Genomic DNA, 15,996 nt, shown 5'->3' on the forward strand with positions numbered 1-15,996 from the left:
GCGGGAAGGTAAACGGTGTTTCCGTGCGCTGTTCTGGTTCGCCGGAAGCGGCTTAGTCATGCTGGCCACATGACCCGGAAGTTGTACGCCGGCTCCCTCGGCCAATAAAGTGAGATGAGTGCTGCAACCCCAGAGTTGGTCACGACTGGACCTAATGGTCAGGGGTCCCATTACCTTTACCCACCAACCCATCTCAGGCTGCATCCTGTAATCCTGAGGGCATTGTAGGCAGGTCATACTCTTTTAAGGGAAAATCAACAGGCAGGGGGGAGATGGAGGTGTTAATGCCCCCTCCTCCTGCCAATCATCTTCTGCAAATGGGCTGTTTTGAAACTGTGCCCCCACAGCGGATGGCAGGCAGGGAGTCTGTTATGTACTGCAGCTCCGAGATGTGGCCAGGTCCCAGGCAGCATGGCAAGTGGGTCAGGGATGGTGGAACTTGGAAGTTGTTGTAAACAAAAATTGCCCTTTTCCCTTATCCAAGAGCCCATATAGAGTCCTTACATAGGTTCCCTATTGGTAGGAGAAAATAACAGAGGCCAACCAGAGAATATTGAGAAGCAAAGCAGCTAGTAAGCTTGATCTTTATTGATCTGTTGCAACAGGGTGCTCCCCTCACACGCAGGAAAGGAGGAGGAACCCAGAACAATGGCGCGCAAGGCCTTATAAAGACTTTTGAAATTGCCACCCTGTAGAGATCAAGACCACCCCCAGAAACATCATACATACATCACAGAAGGGGTGTAACCTAAGACCACCCCTCAGATACATCATACCTACATCACAGAAAAGGGGGTCTAAAACAGAAATTTGAATGTTGTTTTTCTCCTGTCATTGTTTATCTCCTGTCTGGCAGGTTACTTGATTGGATTGCCTGGGGAGCCTGTCCAGTCTTTTGTAATGATAAATACTTAGTTCCTGGGCCAGGTCACAGGCTCACACCATATTCATATCTTAAACGTGCCCTTAAGACAGGATTTGTGAGGAAAGAGACAATGGGGAGGTTTCCCACTTTGACCTTGCAGAGAAAACATTTGCTCAGTTTAGGAATCAAAATGGTTGTAGGTTGGTTTTCTTGTGCTGATCTATGTACGTGTTTGGTTGGTACACTTATGAACATTTAACATATATCTAAGACCTCAAAGTGGGACGCAGGTGGCGCTGTGGGTTAAAGCCTCAGCGCCTAGGACTTGCCGATCGAAAGGTCGGCGGTTGGAATCCCTGCGGCGGGGTGCGCTCCCACTGCTCGGTCCCAGCGCCTGCCAACCTAGCAGTTCGAAAGCACCTCCGGGTGCAAGTAGATAAATAGGGACCGCTTACCAGCGGGAAGGTAAACGGCGTTTCCGTGTGTGGCTCTGGATCGCCAGATGCAGCTTTGTCACGCTGGCCACGTGACCCGGAAGTGTCTCCGGACAGCGCTGGCCCCTGGCCTCTTAAGTGAGATGGGCGCACAACCCCAGAGTCTGTCAAGACTGGCCCGTACGGGCAGGGGTACCTTTACCTTTACCTTAAGACCTCAAAATTCCTATCACAAAGTCCAGCAACATCTGGAAGAGATGAGAGGTGGTGTGGTACAGTGGTTAGAGTGCTGGACTAGGGATCTTGGAGAACAAGGTTCAAACCTCTTGCACTCAGCCTCGAAGCTTTGGGCGCTTCACCGAACCTACCTCACAGGGTTGTTGTGAGGATAAAATGGGGAGGAATGGAACAAAGTATGCCACTTTGTGCATCCTGGAGGAAAGGTGAGATACAAATGCAAGCAATAGATAAATAACATGGGAGGGCCACAGGTTCCCCCGTCCCTGGATTCCTCCATCAGTTCCCCCTTTACAAATATCTCATCAGCAAATGTGGGTAGCGGTCCACACACATTTCCTATGGCGAGGCTTACTTTCCTCAAAGGACCCTACTTAGAACTGCCCTGCTGGGCTCCGTCGGGCTTGTTCTCCAGCAAGCAGAACTACTTAGAAAGCAAAGTCTACTTGTTGCAATGGCTGTGGGTTAATCTGCCAGATCCAGAGGTATCGTGCATCTTCAGTTGCAGTGGGAGAGGGTCTCTCACTGCCCTGACATCCTGCTTGCAGACTTCCCAGGGGCATCTGCTTGGCTACCGTAGGAAGATGGCTGCTGGACTAGAGAGGGCTCTGGTCTGAACTGCAGGACGTTTCTTAGGTTTTGGTTTCCAGTTGGACTGAGGCCAGCCTGAGTTGAGGGGAGCTGGCTGGCTATAGCTCAATGGCAGAGCATCTTCTCCACATGCAGAAGGTCTCAGGTTCAGTCCCCCATGGCGTCTACAGGTAGGATTGGGAAAGACCCCCCCTTTGAAACCCTGGAGAGCCACAGCGTCTTAGATAATACTAAGCAAGATGGACCAATGGTTACTCGGAGGAAGGCAGCTTCCAAAAATAGCTTCTCCCACAGTGGAACAGATTCCTTCAGAAGGTGGTGGGTTCTCCTACACTGGAGGTTTTTCATCAGAGGTTGGGGTTGGACTAGATGACCATTGGGGACCCATCCAACTCTACGATTCTGTAATGGAAAGGTTCTGCTGCCTCACCTCTCCCTCTGATGAAACCGGGTTGCATGACTGCTGTGAGGGACAGTTCTGGTGTGGAAACTTTCCGCTCAACGTCTTACACTTTTATTACAACCTTGCATATAGTTGGATTCCTTTTATTATCTTGCCTTGCCATTGAATCATCACTTTTAATTAGAATTATCCCTCTGACCTCACAGTCAGTGGCCTGTCTCCTATGAACCAAGTGTCCTTATCTCCAAATTATCCCCCAGAACCAGAGCTGAAATTAAGCTTTCAAGGGTAATTCAGGAGGTCAGGATCCTGTCCAAACATCTGCTCCAGGGGGGTACCTTTCCCAAGCACAGATCTCACAGGTAGTTCTCATTGGAAGTGACCAATTATATAACATGGCAATTCTTCATGGCTGCATCATTGGTAAATATATTGCAGTTGGGTATGGAAAGAAGAGAGTCTGGTAGGAAGGAAAACTTCAGATTTACGTATTAGTCGTGGCAAGCAAAGCCATTCTGCATACAGACTTCTTTTTGTTTTTTTTGTCTATATCCAAATGGAAGATTCAGCAACCATCTCCCTGCTTAGGTCATATCCTCCCATTGTCAGCAAAGTCAGCTTTGTTCTCAAGCCTCGCAGATAAACCTCCCGTTACTCCTGCGCCTCCCCCCCACCCCCCCAGGTTGCTTTCAAGCTCCTGGAGTCGATTTTGGCTCCATCTCTGAACTGTCTCGCCTGCACGGATTATTACAAATGATCTCACCTTCCGTTTCAATATTCAATCAGGGGCCTAATTAAAGTACTCCTACTTAAAAAAAAAAAAAGTACTGAAGGCTGACCTGATTACATCCTTTCAACTGAAGTGTTTAAAAAGAGAATGGAGGGATTTTTATTTTATTTTATTTTAATTTCACACTCATAGACCTCCCTACAAGCAGCAGCCTGAGTCTGAAAAGAACATAAGAAGAGCCTGCTGGGTCAGGTGAGTGGTCCAGCATCCTGTTCTGAACAACTGCCTGTGGGGAACTAGCAAGTAGGATTGGTAGTTTGTGGTTTCCAGCAACTGGTATTCAGAAGCATCGCTGGCGCTGACTGGGAAGAAAAAATCACAATTGAGGAGCCACCACCGAGAAGACTCCATCCCTGGTCATCTTCACCAATGGTGGGCCAAAGATTAGGACCTCTGAGGCAGATCTTAACACTCAGGGAGATGCACATGGGTTCTGGTATTCCTTCAGAGAATCTGGTCCTACCCAGTTTAAGGCAGAGGCGGGGAACTGATGGACCTCCAGATGTTGCTGGGCTCCAACTCCCACCAGCCCCAGCCAGCATGGCCTATGGTCAAGGATGATGGGAGTTGTAGTTCAACAACCAGCCCTGCCATATGGCTTTAAAGATCAGCACTCCTTCTGCTTTGGAAGATGTTGGGAACAGATGCTGCACAGCACAACAACCCCATGCTGCCTTAGTAGCAAAAACTTGATTCACTGTCAGATGCGGGCTCTCAAACAAGTTGCGCCTGAGCTACTTACACACGACACCCTTTGGAAACACCCCAAGCTTCGCAGTTCCAGCTCTGTTCCAGCTCCACCTTTGCAGTCTTGACTCTGAATTCAAACAATTGTGGCTATAGGTGTTTCCTGTCTGCATCATACCAAGGGCTCCTCCTTGAACTTTGGCTGCCATGATCATAAAGGGAGCCATTCTGAGTTTTAAGTAACCAGCACCATCAGTTAGTTATTGATTAACTCGGCAAAGATCATCTTGAAAACTGCATCTGGAGAAAAATCCATGGATAATTATATTACAAGTTGCTTGGGAAAGCCAAAATGCCTTCCTCACTTTGGATCAATGTTCTTAAGCAACAGCTTCATTTTTTCTTTACTTTCATAATGGGCCCTGGTCTTCTGTGAATTCCAAACTGCGTTTTTACACTACAGCTCTATAGTAACATATAGCATGTTTGCTCACAAATAAGTCCCACCTGGTTCAAGGGAGTTTACCCCAAGTGTGTGTAAGATTGCAACCTTAAGCACTTGACACTATCATGCCCTCCCAACATTTCTCCAACAGAAATAGGGACATCCTATCCATACCCTCCAACATTTCTTTCTGATGAAAATAGGGATGTCCTAAAAAAAAAATGCGGGTGGCGCTGTGGGTTAAACCACAGAGCCTAAGACTTGCCAATCAGAAGGTCGGTGGTTCGAATCCCCAAGACGGGGTGAGCTCCTGTTGCTCAGTCCCTGCTCCTGCCAACTTAGCAGTTCGAAAGCATGTCAAAGTGCAAGTAGATAAATAGGTACCGCTCTGGTGGGAAGGTAAACGATGTTTCCGTGCGCTGCTCTGGTTCGCCAGAAGCAGCTTAGTCATGCTGGCCACATGACCTGGAAGCTGTATGCCAGCTCCCTCGGCCAATAAAGCGAGATGAGCGCCGCAACCCCAGAGTTGGCCACAACTGGACCTAATTGTCAGGGGTCCTTTTACCTTTAAGAAAAAGCGGGACATTCCCGGATCAAATCAGAAACCAGGATGGCTTCTGTAAATCTGGGACTCTCCCTAGAAATTAGGGACATTGGAGAGTCTGCACTTTATAAATAATTTCTTTGTACAGTGGTACCTTGGTTGTCTACTTAATCCGTTCTGGGAGTCCGTTCGACTCCCAAAATGGTTGGAAAACCAAGGCATGGCTTCCGATTGACTGCAGGAGCTTCCTGCACTCAACTGGAAGCTGCGGAAACCGCGTCGGACATTCGGCTTCCAAAAAATGGTTGCAAACCGGAACACTCACTTCTGGGTTTGTGGCATTTGGGAGCGAAAAGATCTGAGTACCAAGGCATTCACCAGCCAAGGTATGAATGTATAATCTCCTTCACAGGGACGCATGAAGCCTGATCCTATGCATGCTTACTTAAGTTTCACTTAAGATCATACACTCTTACCCCCAAGTAAAGGTGCACAGGACTGCGGCCTTAGCAATGTGACTTTTTCACCTGCAAACTTCCTGCATTGCATCTCACAACAACCACAAATTGGGTATGCAGCCAGTGTGGATAATAACTGCAGGCCTACCTCAAACCACAAATGCTGTCATGATTCCTGGCATAATGAGTCTCAAATGCTTTTAAATTTCAAATGTGCTATATATAAAGCATGTAAATACTATTAAGCACCAGCTTATCATACCTGCTGTAAAATTATAGATACGCCTTAATAGGTTTACAGCTAAAAGCAACATCCCTCCAGAAGCATAAGGCTGTAGCAACAAGTGACGGACTGAGGCAAAAAGAGGGTGGCCAACTTTTTAGCAAACCTTGCTCCTGTGCTTTTCATAACAGCTGAATCTGCAGGCATTGCCTAGTCATTGCAGGAAGGCAAGTGCTTTTGCTTGCTAATGTTTGCAAATCAAGTTGCTGTTACAGGTGCATTTGCAGGCCAGTGTGCTGCTCAGATGCAAACCTGCACCTTTCAAACCTTGTTTCTTAGGACTAGGAGCACCAAGAAATTAATGTCTAGTTTTGGGTGTACCAAGGGCTGTGCCAGGGCAGTGTTGCAAAGCATGACGAGAGCTTGGCATTTGAGCGACATTCTAGTGGTGCTGCAGGCTCGCACGCTGGCATAAACGCTGAGGATTAGGGTGCCAGTGGCTCGTATAATAGAGCTGCAGAGCTGGAAGAGACACAATGGTCCATTTACTCCCAACTGCTGGTTGTAGCAAAATAGTTTGTTCCGAAAGCAGATACCCTGGAAATCTCCAATGAAAAAGATCCTCCGGCCTCCTTTGGCAGCTTTTTTATTATTACCAAACCGCTTTTACAGTTAGAAAGCGTGTCCTAGACCACACACAATTCCCCTAGCCTAGAAGGACGATAGCAATGGGGAAGAAGAATAGCGGAGTGGTAGAGCATCTCCTTTCCATGCAGAAGGTCCCTGGTGCTGGGACAGCTCTGTTGCTAGAACATGAAACTCTTTATCTCGGGGTCATGGAATTGGGCCCACATTGGGCAAAATATTCCTGTATCCCCTTCCAAGTCTACAATTGTAGGATTCTATGATTCAATCCCTTGCAGCATCTCTGCGGTAGGGGCTGGAGAAAAACCCCTATCTGAGGACTTGAAGAGCTGCTGCCAGTCAGTGTGGAACAATACTGAGCTCAGATAAACCTACAAGCTGACACTATATAAGGCAGCTTCTTATGTTCCTATGTCTGGATTAGATTATTTAGTGGTCCCATTGCCCTTTTTTGTTCAGAAGCACCACTGTTTCCAGTGAGGCCTGCTCCCCTAGTAAGCATGTTTAGTGTCGCGCAGGAGCCCTAAGTCAGGGTCTCCATTCATCCTCAGGAGTCATGCAGCTGTGTTGATTCCCTTTAATGGGGTAAGTGCCCTGGCCAGGCCCAATGGCAGTTGCCATTAGAGCTGCAGGTCTTAGCTAAGCCATCCTCCTGAGTACCCTATGAGCTAGGTTGTCACAACAACATAATAACATAAAAAGTGCCTGCTGGATCAGGTCAGCGGCCCACCTAGTCCAGCATCATGCTCTTAACAGTGGCTGAACAATACCTGTGGGGCCTGCAAGCAGGACCAGAGCACAAGAGACCTCTCTTAATATGTGGTTTGCAGAAACTGGTACAGTGGTACCTTGGGTTACAGACGCTTCAGGTTACAGACTCCGCTAACCCAGAAATAGTACCTCGGCTTAAGAACTTTGCTTCAGGATGAGAACAGAAATCGTGCGGCGGCAGCGGGATGCCCCATTAGCTAAAGTGGTACCTCAGATTACGAAGAGTTTCAGGTTAAGAAAGGACCTCCAAAACGAATTAAGTTCTTAACCTGAGGTACCACTGTATTCAGAAAGATTGCTGCCTCCACCTGTGGAGACAGAGCTAGTGTCCATGAATAGTCTTCTCCTTCATGAATTTATCCAATCCTTTTTCAAAGTTGGTGGCCATCACTGCCTCCTGTGGGAGACAGTTCCATAGTTTAACGATGCTCTGCGTGAAGGACTTCCACGCATCTCGTCCTGAATCTCCCAACATTCAGCTTCATTGAATGCCCATGAGTTCTAGCGTGTTAATTGCCATTTTTTCTATTTCGAATGGAGATTTCAGTTGAGACAGTATGAAAAGCAGCATTTGCCGTGTTCTGACGCTTAGCAGACCCCCCCAAATACACCCCCCCCCGCCTCACTGCGATGTATTTATGCCTCTCCTTTTTTCTCAACGCAAAGACACCGTCCAGGTACAGTTGGAACTACAACTCCCATCAGCCTTTGGCCAACGCCCACTTAGGCTTCTGGGAGTCGTAGTCCAACGAGCCTCCCGGGAGGGCGGTGCCAGGTTGCGCAAGTCCCGCCTCCTCCGAACACCGGATTGTGCTGACTCTTGCCCTCGATTGGCCGACACTGGCGGGGCGGAACTGGAGCGGAAGAAAATGAAAAAAAGCAAACAGAAACGCGAGCGCCTCGATCCCTCTTATTGGCTAAGAGATCAGTCTATTCAAAGCGGGGCGGGGGGAGGGGGAATTGCTTGGCAAGTTACGCCAGAGCTGGGCGGAGCTTGGAGAAGTTCTTTCCCTTCTCCAAGCCCCGCCCACGCAGGGGGCTGTTGCTCCTCCCACGCGGGTGACGAAGGCGGCGCTGAGGCTGGCGCGGCGGCAGTTGCTTCCAAGCGGCGGCGGAGAAGGGTCGCTTCAGAAGTAGAGGATGGCGACGGTGACGGCGGGGGGCAGGACGGGCACCGCGACGGGCACCACCGAGCGGCTGGGATGGTCCCTGCTGCTGCTCTTGGGGCTCACCGGCCCCGCGGCGACGCTGGCCGGCTACATCGAGGTAAGGAAGAGGAGGAGGAGAAGGAGAGCACCCGCTGAGGGAGCCGAAAGCGCTTCCATGGCTCCCCTCACCACGCGCCTCCTCCGCACCGACCACGCTCGCCTCAGCCGGGTGTCCAGGGAGGGTCCTTCGCCGGTCAGCCTCGTCCTCCCCTCCCCTCCGATCTCTCTTATTTTTAGCCTTAATTCCCCCACCTTCCAGAAATCCTCCTTATTATCTATTGATTCATTGTGTAATCCTAGGATGAGTGATTAAACTAGGTTTATTGGCGTTTATTTTATTTATTGCACCTTTTCCTTGTTGCTTTGCTCCCATGCCTGCAGCAACAACCCTGCGAGGTAGGTCAGGCTGAGAGGGGCAGTAACTGGCTTCCCTCGTCCACACACACATCACCACCACCAGCAAAGGTCGCATCCAGTGAGCTTCATGCTTGCTGAGGTGGGTTCGGGGATTTGGACCCCCAGGTTTCTTCCGAGTCTAAGCCACTGACCACCCTCCCAGTATCGTAGCATAATTGCTGTTTTATCATCATCATCATCAGTGATGTTCCTCACAGTAGTCATGAGAGCGAGTGATTATCATTGTCGTTGTAATTATTATTTTCCTGCCCTTCACTATAAGGTCCTAGGGTTGCAACATTGAAACAAGTATTAGTAATGGTTTAAAACGACCTACATCCCCCAACAGTTAGGTGAGTCCGAAAGATATACACCTCCAGCGTTAGAAGCCAGGGTAAATAGGGGATCGGTGCTACAACATAGTATTCAGTGTATATGGAGTGCTTCTGTGTGTCGCCAGAGCTCTCCAGGACTCTCCTTACAACACCCTTGCAAAGTAGGGCTCTGCTCCACTTTGATCCAACAGGGCTTGTCTTTAATACGGGATTTCACCTTGTATAAGATGTTGACGGGTAAAAACAAGGCAGCGCACGGTGCCTCTTGGTGCTGCTGTGTACAGGTTCATCAAGGTTTCATTAGGACAGTTCCTCCAGTGTAGCATTTATGCCCTTTAGATCTGAAGACTTCAAAGGACTGGGTTGTTTCCAATTAGGATGCTTGAACTAAACATTTCAATAATAATAATAATAATAATAATAATAATAATAATAATAATAATAAAATACCCCCCTGCTTTCCCCCTCCCTTGCAGGGAATTGGACTTGATGACCCTCAGGGTCCCTCCCAACTCTACAATTCTGTGACTCTGCTTCTTCCTCCTTCAGATTCTGTAACTTACCTTGTCCTCCAGTGCCTATGGTTTTCTCCCCCCCCCCCCCCGTCTTCCAGGAATTTCTCTTGCCCGCCCTGCTTTCCTACTTCCACCTCTGTGTCCTCCATTTGCTTACAGCCATTTCCTTTCTCTCTTCCCCCACCCCTCCACTTCAACACTCCCACACTGAGCAATCCTGTCTCTTTCTGTACAATCTGCCTTAAGCAACACCCCCTTCAATCAGAGATTTTGGTGTTCTGGAGGTTTTTTCTCTCTCTTCCCTACCCCTCCCTAAAGAAGAGAAAAGAGCTGCAGGGGGAGAAGATTGTGCCTCATTTTCCCCTGTCCTTAATCTATCCCTTCTCCTGGCATACCTGGCTCTCATGACCGAGATAAGGAGGGAAAGGCCCAGAAAGAACCCTTGCTGAGATTTCTGCAGTGTGATGTTAAAATGTCTCACTTAACCATTTCCAGCATTGGTTTCGGATTTGCATTGTATATTTTGTGTGTGGAAAGTACCTTGCTTCTGCAGTATTTGTGGTGTTCTCAGTTCTTTCTCAACCTGGGGGGAAACACTGCTGTGCTAGAGGGTGTGTCATACTCAGCCCCTTCCTGAGCCTCCTTGGATACTGTAGTTTTCCACTTTCCTTGAAGCCAGTGATCTCCAGTCTGTTGTTCTGCAAGCTGAGGTGTTCCTTACCTGCTTGCTTTGACAGTCTTGCTCTGTTGGATATGAAGCTGATCAGTGTGTCCAGTTTCCACCAGCATTTTAAGTATTCTTATCCAAAGATAACGACTTGGTAGAAAACAGTGCTGCAAAAGTAATTTATGATGTTGCCCGTATTTTATATTCTAAATCTAGCAAGCTCTTACTTCTTCTGGTGCCATTTCATAACAGGATTTTGCCTGTGTTTGTGAAAGCATTTCAGGGCTCTTGATATGTAAGGCTTCTTTCTACTTATCTGGTAAAGGGTTGGCATTGGGGGCTTAAATGAATATGGGTTTTTGCCAAACCTTTCTGGGATAAAAACAAATGGTTTTCTGTAGGAGTTCAAGAAGGGATGCTGCAGTGGTATGCTAAGAATTTGGATTGCTATCTTAAGATTGAGTCTGAAACCTATCTTCTGAGTCTTTGTTTTACCCTGGATGTGTGCTTGCAAATGCATGAGAACTGACCTCTGCATTCTTGGCACAGTAACAAGAAATGTAGTGTCAGATTGGTCTAGAAGCTTAGAGGACAACTTTGTAGGGAAAAAAATCATTTGTTTTGTGTTATCCGCTCAATAGATCCTTGCTAAATCTTCTGGTTTCAACTGCCTATTTCATTGTCTTTCAGATTAAAGCTTTATCAGAGCATAATGGGTATTTATGAAACATTTAAATACTTGCTCTTCTTAGATGACATGGAAGACCTGCCTTCCCATCAACATTATTCTAATTCTCAAGGTCCACATTAAAACATAATACAGAAATTTCCAAACTGTAGGGTGGTTTTTGGCAGAAGTTAGCTAGAGAAGCAGGATATAGCACATAGGTAGTTCAATAGAACTAAGTCTACCTTACACCAATAGAGATGTGTATACCTATCAATAACATAGTTATTCAAAAGTGTTCAAAAACATATTTCAGACATTAACTCAGCCTTCAAGGCAGCCCTGCAGGGATAATTTTTCATAAATACATGGATAATTTTTATAAGATCATACTGTTTGCATGGGAATTGCCTTGTTCACATTGCTAAATTCTACAGAATATGATCCTGATCAAAAAAGGTTGACTCGTATCTCATATATTTTGCCCTTCAGAATTCACTGTGAGGCTACCTAAATTCATTGTCTTCTCAAGTTTTGCTTATATGAAAATTCTTCAGATTCCTCAACAATTGTTTGCAATGTGATGGCAGTTCAGTGACAATAACTGATCTTGAAAAACCTGCCTGAAGTTTTTCTGCCAGGTTGATAACAAGACTCAGTGAGGCCGGGGTGTGGGATTCCAACTAAAGCCCCTCTCGGATTACTTGGCATGGAGGGGGGCTTCCTGATTATGGAATTAATCCCCTACACCTGTTAAAATCTCTTCCAACTGTGTGGCACTTCCTCCCTCATATCCGAGACAACTTCAGCTGCTTGTTTGTATCCTGTCTGGAAGTTGTATCATGTGCAGGAATTAGTGGCAAAGGCCTGCCCTATTTCCTTCCAGTATAGAGCTATATATGCAAAGCAAAATCCCAACTATGTATTGATTACGTAGGAGCCATTGAAGTGGAGGCTGTAGCTAGACAGAAGGCTGCCATCTAAGCTTACAGCTTTGTGTGGTAGGTTAGCAACGGACTATGCCGTCTAAGTTCTGGACATGCGTATTGCTATTTTAATCATGAGAATAAAGAGAGAAATTGGGGTACTTTGGGTCTGAAAACGTATTGACCAGAAAGATGGTTTATGGCCATTTGACTTCCATAAGAGGTTAAAGGTGGCCTTAATAGTGCTTAATGAAGTTTAGTTCTATCACAGAAAAAACAACGCAACAGTAGATTTGGCATCTGTCAGGTGGATTTTCTTTCACTCAATTATCTCAGATAACCAGTCCCTGTCCCCAGGACACCCATTAATCTGTTTAACATCTACGACATGTCTGTTTTCAGTTTGTGCCTCATGTTTGGAAGTGCATGTATGTGAAGCTCAGTGTTGAGTAAGGCATTCTTCATAGGTCGTTAAATGGAATGGCAAAAGAAAATTAACCACTACTACTTAATTGCCTCTTCCCAGACAGGGCTGATTTGCTGAGTTCTACTTACTAAGACACTTCTGCCCTACATTTTGGCCACAAAGGTTCCTAAGGTAGTTTACAATGAATAAAAAAAGCCATTATCAGAGATCCAAACTATAAAAAATATCTATGGCAAGGAGGAAATTTTTCTAAGGGCTTGGTGGAATAAACTTCTTGACAATTTATCTAAGGGTCAAAAGAGAGAAAACTAGGCATGCTTCCTGAGGTAGACAGTTGAACTGTCTTGGTGCCACTATGATGAAGGCCCTGTCCATGTCCCAGTTAGCTCAGCCTCTGAAGGCAAACAGGTGTGGCGCAAAGTCTCTGAACAGAGTGGGTGGGCAGGTGCTTAAGGGAGAAAATGGTTCTTCAAATCACCTGGACTCAAGGTCAGGAACCATCAACTTTCATATGGCAAGAGACAATCTGTTTCCCTCTTTTAAATGATCTTATTAGCACGAAATGGTATTTTTGCACACTGGCATGCAGGAAGAGATGAAATGAACTCAAACTGGATGTTTACCTGCTGGACTACTAATATATTTAGAGCTGTCCTGAAATGGAAACTGGCTGCACTGAAACAAATCACTCTATTAGTGTGCCTTTGAAGGGGTCAAATTAAGATTGTTGACTATGAGCTGCAGCTCTGTCTGTGAATGCATTCTGTATACACACTTTTTGAAACTATCTGTTTCATTTAATTTAGCACATGGTTTCTGATCTGTAAGTTCACCTACACATTAAAGAACAAAATTATGTCAGGTTCTAAATTGCATATAGCAGCTCATGAATCAAATATATATATATAGAGAGAGAGAACATAGAAGCTATGCTTCATATAGCTTACCTTGACATTCTTTGCTGCAGCAGGCACATAACTTTAAAAAATTGGTTTTTAAAACAAGTCATAACAATAAACTTTAAACAAAATTAAAGATTTTAATACAATTTTGTCCATTGCTTGACTTCACTGCAGATCAAGTTACATGAAAGAAATAGAACTTGTTGCACTCAATTCTGAGTAGTAGTTGGAGTAATTTGAATTAATATTCTGACCCTGTTGGTGTTTCATTTTGGAATTGCTTTTGCACATTTACATTTCTAGTTGTTACTCATTCCAATAAAATTCTTACAGTTGGAATTTTTGTTGTTATGGATGAGTTGCCTTCTGAAAGGTATTGTACATATAAGGACAGAAGATGGATGTCACACAAAAATCTAGTTTTGAGGAACTATGGTATCCTCTGGAAATGGCAACTTCCAGCTTTAATAGTGTCTTCTAAATCAGAACTTGCAATTTGTTTATAGCCTTCAGCTATACACTCTATGCATTCAACCTTTTTATAGTACACAGCTCATTGTGCTCAATTGCTCAATACGTTTTGAGCTAGTAACTTTACCCTTGAAGTCTTATAAGCAGCATACATAGCTTCTATGTACTGCTTCATTAGTTCCATTTTCAAATGTGCATTAACTTTAGCCCCTGTTCTTAAAATATTCCCTTTCACATCTTTTGTTCCCTGCACAGCTTTCTCAGGTCATGAAACAGAAGAGGTCTTGAACAGGCGATCTGCTCTAAATGTTTTTGCTTGCTTACCTTTTCTCATATACTTCATTCTGCTTTGGTGCAGCATTATGGCAAAACTCTTATTGCTAGTACTGCAGGTCTGTAAAAGCTAGAGTCCTTATTACACCTTTCTGTAACTGTTTAAATCTTAGCAGATACAAGAATGCTCATTGATGAGGTTGAAATTATGTCTTGATATGTTTTCTCTGTAGGAATTAGAAGGCAAAACTAACAGATTTCTAATTGCTTAAATGCACAGTTGAAGACTATGGGCACAGTCTAGCCCATGTTTGTTGTATGACTGAGTTGTATTCTAGCATGTATAGTCATTGCTAACTTTGGCTGGTTGGCTTGATTAAAGCCATCTGTTTAAAACTGTGTATGTGCCTGTGAAATGGATTGTGCACAGAATAGCAAGCAGATCTAGTAGCTAGCAGATCTAGTAGCAATGACTCTTATTATAGCAGAGCTTACTGACACGCTGCTTTAGAACATTTTTTAGGTGCTGCCCACAACCCTTCACTGAATTGCAGGTTTTTTGGGAGAACCACTGTACTTGCTGACCAGAGTTGCAAGCTAAAAGCTGAAGTCAGACTTGACATATGGTGATGGGTTATCAGTAGTAGGTCCACCACATTTTCCTCCATGATTGCAGTAGTGCAAATTGTAGGCCAGCATGTAATGCTTGCTAACAGCTGTGGTTTTGGCACGGGTGATGACAGCTTAAGATACTGTCTGTGGAGGTCAAGTGGTGAAAGAATAACCCTGCTATCTTCTAAAATGTGGCCTGTAGAGGGGAAATGGGAAGAGTTGAGATCTATGTTTGGTAGACTGGTAAAGCTCTGATTTTTTTTTTTAAAGCCAAAAGCCACATAGTGGAGACAGAACTGTAGCCTCCAGGCTGGGTGCTTGCTTCTGTAACCCTGGTATGGATGATTTATGCTGTTTTATCCTGTTCAGGTGGTATATTTTCTGGACAATGATTTTGTTTTTGGTCTGTTGGCATTGTTTCACTGATGTATTACATTTTATGCTGCTTGCTATTACCTTAAGTCTACAGCAAAGTACACCTTGTCTATTCTTATATTGATACAGCATAGCTTGCGAACATCAAAACACAATAAAAATGAGTGTAAAATCTGTTTAGACAAAATCATCTGTTTTCCCCCAAACTGTTATGTAAAATGCTATAGGATGTTTTTCCTATGTGGGAATGGAAGTGTGTTAATTTTTCTTAACCCTGCTTCTAGATACAGTCCCAGGGTATTGCAAATCACTGTATGGTTTATATAACACAAACCCCTAAATGCCTGGCAGACAAAAAGGTACTAGAAATTGCAGCTGGAGACCTGGTTCCCAATTAAGTTCAATCACAGACAGAATGCACTGAACATCAATTTTAGATGTGCTTCAAAAGACTATCAGTTTACAGGTAATACTTAGCTACCAAATATTTTATGTTTCTCCTTTGAAAAGGTACGTATTTAATCCAGTATTATCCATGTCCCTGTTCTTGGTATTTACACGTTTGATTTATTTTGATCAATTATGGTATTATTGAAGACAGTATGTTGGATTTGATAGCAGAAGTTGACACATGGCCACCAGGATCTATATTTAGCAATTTTACTTTTCATTTGCAAAGCTCCCACCCCACCCCCATGTCTTAGTTTTGTTATCCAAAACTATAATCCGTTAGCATTTAGTATCTTCAGTTGTCAACAAGGCTATGGTCTGTTAAATTTGTGGATACTGGGAATGCAGTGGCAATATTTGCAGTCTTTTGGGCAACTGTAATCAAGCTTTATGTATTTTTGTGTTGAAATTAAGTTGCTACGTTTGATAACTGGCAAGTGTAACTATTGGGAATAATTCATGTCTAATTCATTGGAGACAGTTTATTTTTGTGGTTGGCATGTATACATTTAAGTTCCTCAGTGTCTAAACTAATCAAATCTGACATGAATATCCCCCATCCCTGATCTTAAACTGGAAAACAGTCCAGTTTAGTACAGTGTCTTCATGCTTTTGCTCAGGGGGGAAATCTTTAAAATTATTCATCATTTTCCTAGCCATGGGCTACAAGGCCTCAAGA

At 44.8% G+C, this 15,996-nt stretch overlaps 1 protein-coding gene across 7 annotated transcripts in view; it reads left to right on the top strand.

Annotated features, from left to right (window-relative positions):
* The first annotated feature begins 7,843 nt into the window (after positions 1–7,843).
* Positions 7,844–15,996, top strand: part of APLP2 (amyloid beta precursor like protein 2) — a 52,394-nt gene continuing 44,241 nt past the window's right edge. For 6 of the 7 annotated variants that reach the window (XM_083714476.1, XM_083714478.1, XM_083714479.1 and 3 more), the window contains exon 1: positions 8,030–8,359. In XM_083714476.1, the coding sequence (XP_083570602.1) occupies positions 8,234–8,359 (126 nt within the window). In that variant the 5' untranslated portion in view covers positions 8,030–8,233. Of the gene's footprint in view, positions 8,360–15,996 lie in introns of all 7 variants that reach the window. The other variant, XM_083714477.1, reaches the window with a different exon arrangement.

This window comes from Podarcis gaigeae (genome assembly GCF_964106915.1).
Source record: "Podarcis gaigeae genome assembly, chromosome: 15".
Lineage (NCBI taxonomy): Eukaryota > Metazoa > Chordata > Lepidosauria > Squamata > Lacertidae > Podarcis > Podarcis gaigeae.